Source organism: Diabrotica undecimpunctata, chromosome 2 (genome assembly GCF_040954645.1).
Source record: "Diabrotica undecimpunctata isolate CICGRU chromosome 2, icDiaUnde3, whole genome shotgun sequence".
Taxonomy (NCBI): Eukaryota; Metazoa; Arthropoda; class Insecta; order Coleoptera; family Chrysomelidae; genus Diabrotica; species Diabrotica undecimpunctata.
Window position 1 is genome coordinate 101,416,998 of NC_092804.1, and position 18,841 is coordinate 101,435,838.

Here is an 18,841-nt window from a genome sequence, read left to right on the forward strand (position 1 = left end):
AAAGTTTTCCTTTTATTTAATTTAATAGATAATAACAACAAATATAGACGCATACTAGACAAGCACATCCACATAATTTTTTGGTATATGCAATATGCAGTGAGTGAGGGAACAAGATTTTATTTCTGTTCCTTCGACACCAGGGAGCGCTCAATAATCTTTGCATGTTATAAAATTAGAAATCAAATCCTACTCATGTACCATATTTTCTTTTGTAAGAAATAAAATATTAGTTTAACTTTTATTACTTTTTATTACCTAAACTATAAAAAATATTGTGATTTAAATTTTTAATTTAAATGTGTAGAAATATACAAATAATCTAATAATGTTTCTGCATTCGCCCTCTACAGGAGTATCTTGAAGTATATTAAAGGTGGACAAATCTAGATTCCTTTTCACCTTCTAGATAGGTTTCTTTTAAATATATTTGAACAACGAATTTGAGTTCAGCAAGTCTCTTATTGAGTGCGCGGACTGTACAATTATAGAGATATAAACTAATGTAATAAAATTTAGAATTTTTATATTACCTAAAAAACCACAGCAATTTTAATCTTAATATTCTCCAATCTAAAATGGAGTTCTATATACATCGATATTCGTTGATAAAAAGCTGTCATTCACCGTCCAAATAGGTTTCTTTCAATAAATTCTACTAATTTGTATTAGTTCAGGAATCCTCTTATAGGGTGAGCGGCCTGTACAATTATACATAAAATAAACCAATAAAATTTAGAATTTTTATATTTACTTCAAAATAATAACAATGTTGATCTTAATATTGTAAGACATAATATATATCTGCTTTCAAATCTTATATAAGTTTTATGGATACCTACTAAATTTAACACATTCATTATTTTCCTCTTCTTCTAGATATACATAATACCCAATACCTACTATGCCTTTTGGTATGTTAGCACCTATTGGAACGAAAGGACTATTGAGAACTAAAATAATATAAAATTTTTGGCAAAACATGCATACACTTTCCTCGTAAAACAACATTCAGTGGAACAGATCAAGCGCATGATGCGTCAACCAATACGGTTAACAGCATTTAAATAAGTGCACATTATCTAAAATAATTAACTTTTTGAAAAAATACTTTTATAAAATTGTAAAGTTTTATAACAACACTAAAGATAAAAACTTTTACCATAGTCTGTGCTGATTGGGAGCACAAATATACAACAGAGGAGCAGACAACGATAGAAAAGATTACTAAGCAAGATTAGTAAGCATAATAGTATAATATATGATAGCTGGTTAGATACATTATAAACATCCTATACTATCACTACTTCGACACCTAAAATATTATAAGGTAAGGGATGCATCAGGGTAACAGCTTAGGTAAGGTAAACAGTTTTCAACATAATAAATATTTATGGAATTGCTGGTTACCTAATGAAAATTTATGTTTAGTAATGAAACAAAACATAAAAACACAATATTGATAATAAATTTCCCCAGAATATCATTAACATGTTTCGTTGTATAACAGCTTGCTCAAAACAGGAATTTTAAACTAACAATGTATTTATGTGAAAACAATGTAATACAAATTCTTTAAATTCGTCAATTGTTAGTTTAAAATTTTTCTTCTGAGGATTCTGTTGTACATTTACACGTAACATGCTAACTAGAAATTTTCTATAAGATACGCCTAGCTAATAATGTTTTCATGTGTTACGCTTGCAGCAATATAGCAATAAATACAAAAAAGAAGGAGAAACAAGCCTTAAGAAATTGCACTTCCACAGAAAACCACATACATTGCACTTAAGACTTTTATAATTTGTCTGGAAAATCTTTTTAACATAATAAAACAGCCCACAAAAATTTCAATAAAATAGATTTATAAGATAGACTTCGCAAAATAATTTTGCAAACTAAATTAAAAAAATTACATTGAATTTGTTTAAAATCTTGCACAACAAAATAAGACCATAATATAGAAGTTTACCAATTTTTTTTTACTTAGTCGTTCAGTCTTCAGAGATCTGACTCCTAAAATTCATAAGAAGAATCTATATTTTGATAGAAATATCAATTTTAGGATATCAAATAAGATGCAAAAAAGTTTATCACATTTACCCCCAGGCCTTCCCCTAAAACTCCCCCGGGAAAGGGTATCAAACGTAAAAAATGGATTTACCAAGAATCTATACGCAGCAGACAAAAATGTTTCAAATAAAAAATATAGCTGAGGTAATTCTTAACAAAAATGTTCATTAGCACATTTTATGAGTGAACTGTTCCCTTAGAAACAACGCTTGAAGTGACCGGCGATTTGGAATGTCAGTTGCGCGTGCGAAATCAATGTTTAATAAAATTTGTATCAACTATCCATAAAAATCAAAATGCGTTTTTAAGGTGAAGAGTGCAGTTTTCGTATGCAATTTTTGTATTTTGCTGCAAATGAATAAGTTTCTACAAATCTGTTCAATAGATAAATGTTGCGAGAGTTTTTCCATTTTTTCCACTTTCATTGACCAGCCGTAGTGAAAATTCCATTTTTAGAGACCAATCTTCAAATCCTATAACATGAAATTTTAATTTTGAGTTGTGGCAACAAATATGACGCATTTGAAATATGACTAAAAAACGCAAAATTTAAACTTTTACATTACAAACTATCACACGTCACGGGAAATGCCCCAAAGAGGACGGTTTTGGATGTAATTAATTATGTAATTAAGTAAGATACTTTTGAAAAAGGTACTAATGTAATAAAAAAAAAATAATTTTAAGTGTTTTATTTCGTTTGTAATGTGAAAGTTTAAATTCAGCGTTTTTTAAGCATATTTTAAATCCCTCATATTTGGTACCAAAACTCAAAACTAAAATTTCATGCTATAAATTTTAAAGACTAGGTTCTAGTACTTGAAATTATGTAATGGCCGGTAGATGGACGGGATAAACTGTAGTGATTTCATGAGAATAATAAAAAATGGTAAAAATTGCGTCACGTTTATTTATTTAATACCTCTATAAAACCTGAGTTTATTTGCGGCAAAACACAAAAATTGAATACGAAATTTACACTCTTTACCTTTATCTCTCTAATCAAGGTATAAGGTCAATATATATATATATATATATATATATATATATATATATATATATATATATATATATATATATATATATATATATATATTAGGCGACCATCAAAGAACTCGTAATAAAGTTAAATACAGAAATAGACTTGTTTAAATAAAAAAAAATAAATAAACACTTAAGCAGCCAAATATAAAAATAAGCAGACTAAATAGTTTTTTTTTTTAAATTGAAGTAAGTAATTATAAGACGTTATATAAAGTTTCAGTCCATCTGCGCTTATCCATGTGTTTAATATTCTCTTATACAGTGATGTATCATGGAATCTAACCGGTGTCATTTGTAAGAGACTGGAAGAAAATTGCAAATTATAATAATAATAGTAATGGAGGATAAAATTAAAGGCAATAGTAGGTGGAAAAATTATGAAAATAATTTTCATTTTCGACTTTGTAAGTGGACATGAACCTTAAAAGAGAATCATTGGATAAAAATGTAGTTAACGAGAATGACTCCAAAATACACATTTATAAATAAAGATAATACGAAAATAAAGATCTTTTTACAATAGAGTGTATATTACATAAACATGGGAATTCAGAACACATTCAAATTCAAATAAATACATAAACAAACCAAACTGCAATAAAAGTAGGATATAAAATTAAAAGTTTATTAGCCTAGCAGTATACGAGCGTAGAAAATTAGTCAGAAGGGTCATGTTTAGTCGCTTACAAAACCAGCTACATAATAATGATGATAACAATCCATAATCTTTAGTTGTAAATAAGTAGGATAAAACCAGAAAATTTGTTAATTATAGTACTTAATAACGGTGGTCAAGATGGATATTTACTTTGTATAATATTTATAAATGGATGAGTGCTATGAACTTCTGACATTTAAATAAAGTCTTCTTTATCTATTATTGTCTTTTGCAGATAGAATAAAGGCATCGTCAAAAAACGTTACGTCTGAAGTTTGACTGCTTTTTTATTTGGTAATTCTTTTACCAAATTCAAAAAATCCATCGTCCTCAAGATTTTCTTGAAGTTGATCTTTAGATTTTTTAATATTCATTGTATTAAAGCGAGATGTCTTCGTATACGCTAACGGACTTTTTGTAGTTTTATAAACATGCGGTGTAGTAACGACTGGTACAGATGAGGTGGTAAAGTCAGTTGAAGGGGGTGGAGTGAAGTTTTGATTTCGAATTTGACTATTATTAGATCTAACTATGTTAAGAAATTCTTCTAAACCAGGATTGAGTACCATGTAATCGTAGTTACAATGTAAAGATTTACAGGTCAAGCAAAAAGCAATATCCTCGTCTTCTCTTTCTTTGCAGATGTTACTTAAATGGGTACAACCTCGCTGAAAATGTGGCTCCCCGTAATCGTTAACTAAAAATAAAATAACAAATAATAATTAAATTGAAAACAACATAATAATATAGAAAAACCTAAAGTAACTCATTTTACTCGTAAATCATTTTATACGTTTAAAAAATAAGTGAATGTTAATATTTTAAAAAATCTCATAAAATAATATAAAAAAATGTATACGAGCTCATATTTATAAAAAAATCATTTAAAATACGATGGTAAATAATTTTGAAACTAAATTTATAAGATACATAGAGTATGATGTAAAAGTATGGAATCAATTTATTATTTCAGAAAGAAAAGACTTTAAAAATATCTTAAGACACGTCAATTTTAATTTTTGAATGGTCATCAATTGCTCTATAACAGTGCTTGACATTACGTGATCAGTGTTGGCGTTATGACGTAATCAACGTTTTTTTTAAATACAAACCGAGGTTATGGGACACCTCATTTAAATGGTGTCTCCTAATCGCCTTTGCAACGATGTATTATTGAAATATTTATTTCTACAAGGTTAAACAAAGATATGATGACGCGTAATGTTTAGCACACATTATAGTAATTTATGGCCATCTAAAAATAAAAATTGACGTGTCTTAAGATTTTTTTAAAGTCGTCTTTTTTAAATGAATTTATTCCATACTTTTGTATCATACTCTATATTTATATTACTGTAATTCTATAAGACAGTTAAACGTAAAATGTATTGTTATCTACATTTATGTACGAACCTGATGCTACCGCAATGCATTTTGCTGTATCACCACGACATATTTGTCTTGCCCGATTTCCGCGGTGAGGTCTGCTTCCAGTGCGACAATTGCCATTAATATCAGTTGAGCTGCATTTTAAACAAGTCAGTGCAAATCCTACAAAAAGAAAATTATTAAAATCAACGATGTAATATACTAAGGATGAAACCTATGAATAAATATTTGCGTTTAAAGTAGCTGATAACAATAACCGACTCTTGTTTCCCAAATGTCAGTGGAGTACGAAAAAATTTGTTTTGATACATATAAACGTACAATAATTATTTATTTTAATTGTTATTTACATTTAAATAAAAGATATAATAAAGTGTAACATAATAAAATTTAAAAAATAGTATTTCGTAACATAAAAACATATAAAATATATATATATATATATATATATATATATATATATATTTTTTTTTTTTTTTTTTTTTTCAGGAACGAAATTGCATATTGCACACCTATGATGTGACTGAAATTAAAATAAAAAATTAAACGAATTTATTGATTTATCAAAAAGAATATATTAGATTGTTGAGTTAACACATAATGTTGTTATCTGTTTAACATTAAAATATCGGGGATATCCATATTCACATTAATCACCTGTCAATTTCACGTCAGACATTGTAGCTGTTAATGTGACGTATGATGTCAGTTTCGTCGTTATTCAACCCCATGTAAAAATATCAACATGTTCCATCCTTAGTATATCTCTTATATCGTTGGTCAAAATAAATATAACAGCATGTATTTTTATATATATGCACAGTGTGTTAATTTTAAAACTTACAATCGGCTATATCTCACAAACAAAAGCTGATATCGAAAAATGCCCAAATCCGTTTCTAGGATAGTAAGGGGAAAATAAAATGACTTAAAAGAAAACTCACCCCCATCAACGTCCTAGACCCCGCCCACCACAACCAAAAGAGTTTAAATTGCAAACCCCTACTTATAATACATCATTGAAAAGACTATAAAAAATTTTATAAATAATAATTATATACAAAATTATACAATATATATATATATATATATATATATATATATATATATATATATATATATATATATATATATATATATATATATATATAATAATTATACAAAATGATGCAATAATTTTGAAACTTTGGCTTAAGTGGAAAATTTAATGAGGTATTTGTTGATTCTGTTGATAACCCTGTATAATTATTGTTTAATAATTATACAGGGTGTTAATATCAGCCGACTTACTATGACTTTTGTATTTGTAATGCTATCTCCCGGACTATTAGTTTTAATTATAAGTGCTCGGCGAAATTTTTTTGTGTTAAGTAAAAACTTAATTGCCGTTTTGGCAAAACAAGTTGAAAAAATCTGTTTTTTAGGTTCTGTCAGATTCAATAATTTTTGGTTTATTTGAGAATTTTAAATGTCATTATATTTTTATCATTTGTACAATTGGTATTGTCATTTAGCTGTAGTTGTCACGGTAGTTTACAGCATACTTGTACGCGTGGAGATCATTTTCATATTTGCCTTCCAGAACCAATGTTATTTACGAACAGCTCAAATATTTTATACAAGGCATCCGGACAAAAATGTAAATCACGTGTACGTCCGCGATTTAGTTGAAAAATTTAGAGAAGAATCAGTACAAAATAAAAAAAGGGATGACGGAAGATTACTGAATGAAGCATCCCAAATTGAGGTACTTGGAAATTTTGCAATAGAGCCTATTGCATCAACACATCAAGTATCTGCAATGACAGGACTTACGCATGAGTCGGTTAGAAAGGTGTCGAAATTATATAAATTTCACCCAAACAAAACAAAAATTCTTCAAGAACTAGGCGATGATGATCCAGACCGACGAATTGAGTTTTGTGAGATCATGACTGAACGAATTCGCGTTGATCCGAGAATGTTAAACAATATTTATCCGAGAATGTTAAAAAGATATCCATAATATTGTATTGAACGAACTCTCGAAGAGAATGATTGAGCAATTATTCTACATCTACAGATTTTGTCTAAAAAATGCACATTTTTCGAATAACTGGAAACATGTAAAAATCATCCCTCTACTAAATCCAAGGAGGAACGGAAGAAGACCAGAAAGTTATAAGTCAATATCTCTACTGGAATCACAAAGAAAAATATTTTTAGAAAATCGTTTACAAAAATTCATCTTCATGAAACTCATGCAGAAAGAAGAAGAATCATACAAGCAGACCAATTCGGATTCAGAAGATAAAGAAATTGCAAACTTCAATTAACAACAGTTGTCAAGGACACAAAAATCAGCTTCAACAGGAACCAAAAATAGTCCAGTTACTGTGGCATTTTCCCTTTAAATTTTTTATAACTGCACCGATTTATCTGAAATTTTTACAGTGGGTAGTAAATTACTGAAAAAACATAAGTTATATGGTGTCGATGTGTGCTTCTACCCCTGGGGTGGTTGGCACCCCATCTAGGAAGTTGAACTTTTTACACTCAAAATAACCCCGGGAATTGATATAGAATCAAATTATAAACAAAAAATGTCATATAAATTTTTTTCGCTAAATTAATACTTTTTGAGTTATACGCACTTGAAAAAGTAAACTTTTCGCAAAAAAGAACATGTTTTCCAATGATTTTGTACGAATAACTCAAAAACAAAGCGTTTTATTGAAAAATCTATAATGAGCAAAAAAAAGCTTATAAAAAAACAAAAAGAACGTTTTTTTATTAAGTTTTATAAGTACAATATTAAGCGATTTATAATTGTTTGAAGATGACTTTTTGTTTTTGGGGTACTATACTCGATGCATTTAACATCAAATATCGGAAAATGGACATATTTTTTGATAAAAACTCATACAACACTTCTTAAAGAGCTATAAAAAACCTTTAAAATGAGCTATGTTAAAAGCCATTTCGATTAAAACAAAGCGAAATAAGAAGGAAAGAATTTGAATTACTCTAGCGTTTAAAAAAAAAAACGAGCAGTATAAGTAACACTATTTCGATCAGAATTGAAATTAAACGTATATGTTCTACAATTCATTTTATTTTAGTGTTATTTATAAGTTTTAAAAGTTTCGCCTGTTTAAAATGCGTACTTTTTGAAAAAATCATGTTTAAATTAAAAAATCTTTTTTTTTAATTATCTAAAAATTTACATTTTTTTAAAATAAATCTAAAACTATAAGAGATACGTGAAAAATAGTTCCATAACAAAATGAAGCTTTTTCCTTAACAGAAATTTTGATTTTTTTATTTTTGTTGTAGCTCGAAAAATAATAGAGATATAGCCAATTGAAGTTTGAGATACAGCGGCTGACACACCTGTAATGAGCACTTTGGCCTTTTACTATATAAAAAGAAAGAATTTTAACATATTTTAATCTACTTAGTCTTGTAGCTTTTGAAATTACCTTCAAAATATTTTTTTAATGGACACTGTAGCTTAAAAATTAACGGAGTTATTCTAAAAAAAATTTTGGAGCATGTTATTTATATTTTGGAGCATCAACTTATTTTCTGTATATATAAATGCTTTATTCAAGTATATTCGAAATACTGGTAACAGACACACTAACACTCACACAAATATGTATATAATACATACATACATACATATATATGTTATGTATATAATATAGGCACCTCTAAACTGAACATTTGCTTCAGAGAACTAACGAACACAGAGAACCGACACTCCTTTGAAGTTGCGTGGACAAGCCGCCAATGAGTGCCAATGATAGGAGTACTTCAGATCTCGAAGACATTTTAGAAGCTGGGAGATACTGTACAATTTTGCTGTATGGCCTTGCCAAAGACACCCACATGAACAAAATGAATAAGGTCGAAGATTATTCATCATTACTTGAACAAATGCGATACGAATCGTTTATTAAAGCCACAACTAAAAATAGTGCAGTTAAATTATCATTTCTTGTACCAACTGTTAGTGCCCTGAATGAGCATATCAAAAGAGTTTATTTACAAACTCAGATATGGCTTGGAAACAAAGAGATTGATATAACGGATTGGGGATGGTTCAAGAGTGATGATATTTTACAACCAATAAAAATGACAAGTTCACCTGCACCAGAAGAACTATTGAAACTGATTTTTTGCAATTGCCAAAAGGGTTGCGGCTCAGCGTGTGGCTGTCGTACACTAGGTCTATTTTGCAATGCTACGTGTGGAACATGCTCTGGCGACAATTGTCAAAACTGTCCTGCAATAGAGGAAGAGGTGGAGTTAGAACACGACGAGAATGACGCTTCAGACAATGAATAATTTGATATATTGTAAATAATTTTTATTTTTGTAAATATATTTTGTATACTTTCTAATGTAAAGTATTTTCATGCATAATTTTTTACAATAAAAACAGCATGAGTATACTTAATTTTTTTATTTAGACATTTACCAAAGGGCAATTTGTTTCGTGAGCATAGAGATGGTTTTTAAGGGTTGAAAATAAGCAACCAATCAAAAAATATTTTATTGATAAGAAAGGAATTTTTGAATATAAATGTACATTAAAAACTTTTGAAGTTGTTTAAAAAGATTTTTTTATATATTTTGACATTGGGGGTAGTTTTTAAGGGTTGAAGTAATGCAATCAACCAAAATTATTTTATATAAGCAGCTAATTACATTGTAGATGATATAAATGCACTACAAAAGCGTTTGAACCTGTTAAACGATTTTTTACAATTATTTTTATTAAAAGGGGTGGTTTTTAAGATTATTTAAGGGTTGAGAATGTACACAATATCCATTAATATAATTGACAATATTTCAATTACCTAATTTAACACGATTTAAATCCATAAAATGATTTAATATAAATTTTTTTCATTATTTTCAATAAGGGGTGATTTCACCCCTTAAAAATAAAAAGCTTACCTATCGCATATATAACTTTTGAAGAAGGAAGTAAGATAAGCCTAATTCCAAATTATTAGCAAAATCGATTCAGTTATAAAAAATTTAGAGGTATTGACCTCTTTTCCTCCACAGTGATTGGAGTAAAAACAGGAATGGCAATTTTCGACGTAGAAATACTTCGACGATATAGTCTAGAAAAAACTCCTTATCTACAAGATGGACAGAGTTAGACTGCCTCATTTTTTATTCAGTATATGCGACGTACATTTAACTAAAAGAATATTTTAAGTTTCAGCTGACCAGAAGATGTCCAGGATGCTAGAAGTTCAGGAAGGGATGCATACATGCAAGTATAAATACAAACCCTTACGGGGACGATGCGGCATTATACACAGCAGAAAAAGAAGACACAAGAATTGTCGAGATATCAAAAGGTCATTTGTGAAGAATTTAGGATTTCACTAAAAAAATTGCAAATAAAAATCAAGACGCACTTTATCATCTTTACCCAGCAACAAAATCCACCAGTAGTAGAACAATGACAAGAAACAGAATCCAATAAGAAGATATCGTCCAATACCTCGGAGTCCACCTTGACAGAAGATTAAATGTCACAAGGAACACACAAAAAGTAAAAAAAAACATCTATAGCAAAAAGACCATTTCAACCTTTTATGTTAAGGACCAGTCCTCTAACGAAGGACAAAGAGATTTTATTATATCAGGCCTACGTTAAATCTGTTTTATTGTATGCAATCCCTGGTTAGAGTTCGACAGCAGAATCTAACTGGAGGAACTTGGAACGAACAGAAACGGCGTGTTACAGACAATCGAAGGATCGACATGCCAAGATTTCATTTCAAATTCAACCATTTAAGAAAAGATTCAGTACATACCATGGAGGGAGGTGGCTCAGAAGAGTACAAAATAATTCATCAACCGAGCCACAAAAAGACTCCTAAAGACCAAAGACATCTTCAATAGAAATCGAATACAGAGGATGTATAGAGAAAACTATACATAAACTGATTGACCATCTAATTACGGCCTAGCCAGGTGGTTGCCAAAGACAAAAAATGAGGAAAGAAGGTAAAGTGTCAAAAATAGTACCTACAGAAAAAGATTTCCAGCAGTAAAGAAACAGAGAAAATCATGTACCATACAAAGAGGAAGCAGCCCCACAAAGAATGCGGCGCAGAAGCGAAACGTCGGAAAGAAGAAATAAGACTAAAATATATGTTTGAGTTATAAATATTATCGGACAATAAACGTTTTTATTTTTATTTTAATGTAGAACATGAATATTATTCTCTTCGGGTAAGTTTTATGATTCTGCGAAAATGATTTCCAATTTATTTATTAAACTCTGTTCAATGTTATGTTCTTAATCAGTGTCTACCTTATAAAGAGGTATAGATCAAATTTTATATTTAATTTATTGAGACATAACATATCTTGTTTTATTTAGTATCTGTGATAATTTTATATTTTTTGAAGACTGCCGAAGGTATTAAACATTCGAAAAGACTGGGGTTAGCTGTTAATAAATCTTGTGCAAGTATTTTCGCTCCTAGAGCATCTTCAAGAGCATCTGAAATAAGCCGAAAAACGTTTTTCCAACTGAAGGAAAATTAATTACCTTCGAAAAAGTCGAAGTTGATGGTTGATAAAAAATTTTTAATATAACGTTTTAGACTTACTTCGTCAAAATTATAAGCTATCCAACAATCTGTTGAATGTTATAAACATTAAATAATATATTTACACTAGACAAAAGACACTTTTAAACTGTTTATGTTTGTGAAAGTTTTATCTATATCTATGTTTTTATATATACATATATCAACTAAAGATTAGGAAATCATATTCATGAAAGTTTAAGTACTAACAGTAGACAATTAGAAATAAAAATATTGAAGAAGGAATCGTCAAACGAACACGTGTCTATTTACCTTATAAATTTGAATGGGGATAGAAAGTGTAAAGATATATACAATATCGCTTAGATGCGGATTATTAAATAAATTTTTAATTAGACATTTTTAATTACATTTTGTATAATTATATATTTCTACTAATGATATACTAAGTGATCTTATAACTGTAAATAAAATATTTATTTTATTGAGTATTTTTATAAATCTTGGTATTTAATTTTGCATTCATATTTTTTGTATCAAATTAATAATATATAGCCATAAATTCACAGACAGCTGTACAATATTAAGTTGTTTGAAGTAGTATAATAATAAATTTATATTTATTCTGTCCATTTGATCAATACTTCGCCATTCAGGAAGCGTGGTAGTAAAATCTAATTCAAGTTGCTTAAATATACATAGGGAAATTATGGATTAATTAGAGTTTATAAATTGGTAATATCTAAAATACACATATTTTTAAATTCAGTTTTGTACCTAGTTGTTGTAGATACCAAAATATGCTTAGCTGTACTTCTTCTTTTAAGATCATATTTTTTATATTTTTGTTCTGTACAATCTAGATATGAGCTACTAACACTTTGTACAGACAATACATATTTTTACCTTAATACTGAAGTGTTCCCTTAAATATCGTAAGTACGTATTCCGACGAGTGCGACAGCAAAAAGTGATCACCAATAAGAATAAGTAAAAATCTAAAAATCTAGATATTAAAATAAACAGTAAAGTAGCAGTGGCGTAGCAAATTCTGTTTTCTACAATAGACAATTCACACATATGGAACACAAACAAACGTATCGATAGAAATCGCAGGTAAGCAGCAGGTCTACTATTAACAAACATCCAGGAACATGTAACCAACTCCATAACAATATTTACCACTAGAATGCACATCCGAACATGCACCATATACTGGCAACCGACAAATACTCCTGTACCAACCATTCCACAAAATTAATTAGCTCTTTCGACACAACCACAACCACAATCATAACCAATTTACTACAACCCAGCAACCCATCTACTGTAGAGCAGACCTCAAACAGAAAGCTAAAACTTGCAATTACAGATTCAGAAAACTCGGATTTGGAGTCTAGTGAAGTCGACAATCAAGAAACCCAAAATAAAAATTCATGGCAAGTAGTCAAAAAACGTAAACTTAAGAAAAAAAGTATAACGATTCTAATTCTCCTAGCTCACCACCAAATTCCGGCAAATGTATTGGCTCCTTGGGCATAAAACAAAACTCAACATCTAAAACAAAAATTCTTCTATACATAGTCATTCTCACACCTTTCTGGTACTACGGACTACACCTACGGGGCTGTACAAAGCCAACGTCGCTAGTAACATGGTACGTAAGTAATCAAATATTTCACTACGATTTAAAGATTCCTTTCATCAGAGAAAAAGTCCCTCGAACCACGTAGTTACAAAATGAACGTACTATTCACTATGAAAAATGAGCTAGTAATGGAATTACTCAACAATGGTCTAGCCACAAGGAGACTAGATAGAACCTGGCCCCAACATCTACTTCAAAACTAAATTAAAATAGAATAAGGTGAGACATCATTGGATGTCTGTCCTTTACGCCCAAAACCAATAATATATTTAGTTAATGCTCTGTAATGGGGTAAATTATAAATAAATATATTTATTAAAAAAAACTTAACACTGATTTCTATAAGCAAAATTTCGGATTAGCCATGGCCTCATCCTTATTTCCATTATTAGCAGATAAATTCATCAAGGATTTCGAACAAAAGTACATATACAAGACAAACAACCCACAGTATGGTGAAAATTTATAGATGATGTTTTCTCTATTTGGCCTTATGGACCAGAAGCATTAAATACATTCCTAATGGACATTATCAATAAAGAAAAATCCAGTGAATCTGAATTTTTTTAAACCAGTTCTCTCCGATACGCGGTAGTACAAAACATGATTTATGTAAAAAGCAAAATAAAAGAATAATTATGTCTACTATAAAACTAGAGAAAATTTTTCCGATAATTTCTTAAAAATATAAAAATCTAGTACACGATCATAGATGAATTATTACGGTTCTATGTCTAGCCTATGATACAATGCATAAAATACAGTAGTACCAATTCCTTTGTATAACGTGAAAATTTAACTACAATTATTAGAAGAAAAAGAAAAAATTAAAACTATAATCTTGCTATTATAGATAATCGTGTGTCATTAAATATTTTATTATTAATAAAAAAATTAAACAAATAAACAACTATAGATAATAAAACTACCTTCTTGAATAAAATGACAAACACTGAACATCAAAAATAAAATTTTCACAACTTCTGCCATGGTTCACTTCAGCTTCAGAATACGAAATGACAATGTTGAAACCAAATATTTCGTTTAATTACTTTTACGACATCATTAAAGTTTAAGCACTACACTTCCTTAATGACACTTAGGACCATTTGCTACCTAATATGCAGGGATTTGCTTAATGACACTTTTAATTTTGAATCAAAGAATGGCCAGACGTTAGGACTACATTATGTAGATATTAGAGACATTCTTACCTCCAGTGCTGTGCGAAAGGAGATCAACATAGTCTAGAAGTTTGAAAAGTTTATTCAGCAAGTTGTGTTAATTTTATGTTTCTTTCTTGTAATGTTTCTTAAATGTGTTTACTTTATACATTACTATATAAATAGGTCAATAAATATGCATTCAAATTGGATTATTTTACTTAAAAGGCATTAAATAACCAATTTTAAAAACAAATATTTAATGATACCACCATTTTGACATTATACTTCAATAAAATTATTCGCTTTACATTGACTCCAGAGAATGCTAAAAGATACCCAGCAGTGGCTAAAGAAATGGTGCATTGCAGTGAAGTAAAGTAAGTCGTTACATGGTGCGGCACATCTTACGTTTAGAGACAATTGCCCACCAGTAATCCTTAACAATTAGCGAAAATGGTTGCGTTTCGATTTAATTTGAGTCTCTTGTCACTCCCTAACACGTGTTTCTGGGTCTACCCGATTGCTATCGATACATTTAACTTCATCTTAACGATTAGCTTTGTTCCCAAAAAGAACATGCCAAATACCTAGGTATGCACCTGGACAAAAGACTTACATGGAAAAAACATATCTTCACAAAAAGGAAGTAGCTGGGCTCACACTTAGCAGAATGTAATGGTTCTTAGGCGTGAAATTAATGTTGTCATTGGAAAATAAGCTCCTTGTATACGAGATAATCATAAAGCCTATCTGGAGTTATGGAATACAACTCTGAGCTTAGGCTTTTAATTACAACATCGAAATACTAGGAATATTCCAGTCCATTCCAATAATGCTTCATGATACATCCAAAATTGCAATATTGCAAAATACTTCAAAATAATGAGGTTTAAAGCTAAAATTACAATACAAGTAGATATTACAAAATCTATGCCCTACGCTTACGCAGACACCCAAACTTCTTCGCAGCGAAATTAATGACCAATATAAATGCCAGACGCAGGCTGAAACGCTTTTTTCCTAATGACCTACCTACCAGATACTAGCGTAGAGTAAAGTGTAGCAAATACCAATCCCTTCGTTAAAATAAAAGTTTTCGTTTAATAAGTTTGTTTAAAATAAAAAAGGATATATCAGTGGATTGTTCCTTAATTGTTTGTTACTCAGATGTCAAATCATTTACAAATTGTTGGTACAGATTGTAAATTTATTGGGATTCAAAAAAAAATCTAAAAAGTCTATATATATATATATATATATATATATATATATATATATATATATATATATATATATATATATCTATATATTTTTTTTATTTAATTAATGGCTTTGGATAACTTGATCCATTTAATAATATATTTATAATACGATAATGTATTTACCTACGTGTATTTGTTATTGATGTATTGACCTATTGCATTTGTTAGAGGTAGATTAAAAATATATTGTAAACATCAGTATCACAAAAATTAGTAGATTGACAAGAAATCAGACTTTCAGTAAAATGTATGTGGTTACATATTGAGTGGTATTACAACTTTTTTTAAAAAAACACAAACAATTGTTTAACGATCAAATGCATTTACAGTACAATTTAAAAATTTCTTATAATTTAATATTAAACATTTTGATGCTTCATGGTTAGGTCCAACGTGTAAGTTTTTTTTCGGTATTAAAATATCATAAACATTCACTTAAGTGTATTTTACATCATAAACTTAGTTTAATAAATGAAATGTAGGGTCGTACACATTTCTGATAACATCATTACAACAAAAAACCTTAAAAAAACGTATAGCAACTGTTCCTAGATAACAACTATTTAACAATCATCTATCGACATACAGCCTTGTAAAAACCATTCTTCTATCAATACTTCTTTTTCTTCTTCTTCCTTCTTGTATGTAGGCTTTAGAGTCTGTTTCTTCTTCAATATTAGCCTCATAAATTGTTTAAATTAACAAACCATCTTTTTTTGGCCTGCCAATACTTATTCGTCCATTTGGTGACTTATCTCGTGCTATTCGTTTTATCCTATCCTCTGCCATTCTACTAATGTGTTCGTTCCTGTTTCCGTTTTGTTACCCATCCATTTATGTCTTCCATATTGCGTGCTCTTCTTATGTTTTCGTTTCTCTCCCTATCCAACAGACTTTTTCTTGATATAACCGTGTATGTTAATATAGATCTAACTGCTGCTTTAAAGATTCTTGTTTTTGTGTCTTGTCTTAGGTGTTTGTTCTTCCAGATTGTGTCATTAAGAGATCCCTCCGTTTTACTTGCTTTTAGGCTTGGTTGTCGTACTTCTTCTTCAACATCTCCATAACTATTTATGTCTATTCTCAGATATCTAAACCTTAGTTCCTGCTTTATCATTTTTTCATTAATTTCGATTTTACATCGTAGTGAGTATTTAGATGTTATCATACATTTGGTTTTTTTTGCTGTATTCTACTCCTGCGAATCCAGAAAGTAATACTGCAGTTGACACACTCATTTCTCATAAACATTATACATATACATTACATCGAAACTTTATATTCAACTCTGTTGGTAAATTTTAGTTTGCAAAAACAAACAGTTCTAACAAGTAATTTAGTTTTCTCTAAACTTAAAGACAAAACCTTAAAAGACAATTTATGTCAAATTTAGTCTACATTATGCCTTGTACAAATTGTAATTTGCAATACATTGGCCACTCATCAAGACGATTAAGTGACCGAATTAGCTTCCACAGGAGTGATTTGAAACTGGAAACACCAGAAATTACCACAAATAAAGAACTTACTATAAATATACAGGAAGTTCGGAACATACTTGGAAACCTGAAGAACAGAAAAGCAGCAGGTAAAGATGGGATAGCAAACGAGTTATTGAAATATTGTGGAGCAGCAATGACAGAACAATTAACAACATTAATTATTAAAATTATAAAATACAATAAAATACCGGAAGAATTGAGAACGATCGAACTAATTCTACTATTCAAAAAAGGAGATAAAAAACAGCCAGAAAACTACAGAAGTATAAACTTGTTAAATACTACGCTACAACTTACTACTAAAATTTTACGAGTGCTAATAAATCAGAGGATAAGTTTAGCGGATGAACAACAGGGTTTTCGTAGTGGAAGATCGTATACAGATGCAATATTCGTTATAAAGCAAATTACTAAGAAATCACTAGAGTATAATAGACCAGCATTGGTCTATTATACTCTAGTGATTTCTTAGTGTCTGATTGACTTAAAGAAAGCGTTTGACAGAGTAAGACTCAAATATGTTATTTATCTTCTGTATATTAGAGAAGTGATTATTAACCTAAATATTATAAAAACTATCGATAGCGTCTACCAAAACAACAAAAATGGAAGTCAGAATCGATGGACAATTTACAGAACCTATAGAAATAGGCAGCGGGATAAGACAAGGGGATTCATTGAGCTACATGCTCTTAAATTTGATCATGAATGAAATCATCACAACCGTTAACAAAGGAAGAGGATAAAGAATGGGAAACAAAGAAATCAAAATACTCTGTTACGCAGACGACGCAATATTGATAGCCCCAGATGAAGATAGTCTGCAAAAACTGGTCCACAAATTTAACATATAAACAAAAGAATTTAATATGACTATCTCATCTCAGAAAACTTAAACAATAGTAGTCAGCAAAGAACCAACCAGATGTAAAATAGAACATGATGGCATCAGTATTGAACAAGTAATGAAAATAAAATACCTGGAAATTACACTGTCTAGCTATGGAGACCTAGACAAAGAAGTGAGAAATCAAGTACAAAAAGCAAGTAAAATGGCAGGATGCCTTAATAACATTATATGGCGAAACAGACACATTGACACTGAGATGAAGTCAATAATTTATAAAGCCAGTGTAAGACCAATAATGACATTCGCCTCAGAAAAAAGACCCGACACAGCCACAACGCAAAGGCTACTGGAAACGGTAGAGATAAGAGTACTGAGAAGAATTACAGAAAATACGCTGAGAGATCGAATGAAAAGTGAAGACATTAGAAGAAAATGTAACATACAGTGTATAAATGAATGGACGCAAAATAGAAAAAGAGAATATGGAATAACCACATATTTTGCTTTTCTTTAGTCTTTTGCTAAGTCTTTAGGTCTGCCTCTTCTTCTCTTTTTGTCGTCCTTGCTTACCATATACATTTAACAGGTATGTTAATGTTCATTAGTTATTAATCACATACATGTTATTAATTCACGATTCAACTTCTTGTTATTGTTTCACTTTTTATTTTTTCTATTGG

The 18,841-nt window shown here is 29.6% G+C and overlaps 1 protein-coding gene across 1 annotated transcript; it reads right to left on the reverse strand.

Annotated features, from left to right (window-relative positions):
* Nucleotides 1-729: 729 nt before the first annotated feature.
* On the reverse strand, nt 730-14,487 carry LOC140434759 (uncharacterized). Its single transcript, XM_072523256.1, has 3 exons — nt 14,311-14,487; nt 5,189-5,326; nt 730-4,472 (listed from the first exon to the last, which is right to left on the reverse strand). The coding sequence occupies exons 1-3, from the start codon at nt 14,369-14,371 to the stop codon at nt 4,063-4,065; spliced, it is 609 nt and encodes a 202-aa protein (XP_072379357.1). The 5' UTR covers nt 14,372-14,487; the 3' UTR covers nt 730-4,062.
* Nucleotides 14,488-18,841: the final 4,354 nt, after the last annotated feature.

Bases quoted from the DNA above. Each gene is read 5' to 3' on its own strand.
- LOC140434759 (XM_072523256.1), bottom strand. From the start codon at position 14,371: ATGGCAGAAGTTGTGAAAATTTTATTTTTGATGTTCAGTGTTTGTCAT. The intron at 5,327-14,310 runs GTAGTTTTATTA...TTCTTTTTGTAG, and splicing joins TTGTCATTTTATTCAAGAAG to GATTTGCACTGACTTGTTTA. The intron at 4,473-5,188 runs GTTCGTACATAA...TTTTATTTTTAG, and splicing joins ATGCATTGCGGTAGCATCAG to TTAACGATTACGGGGAGCCA.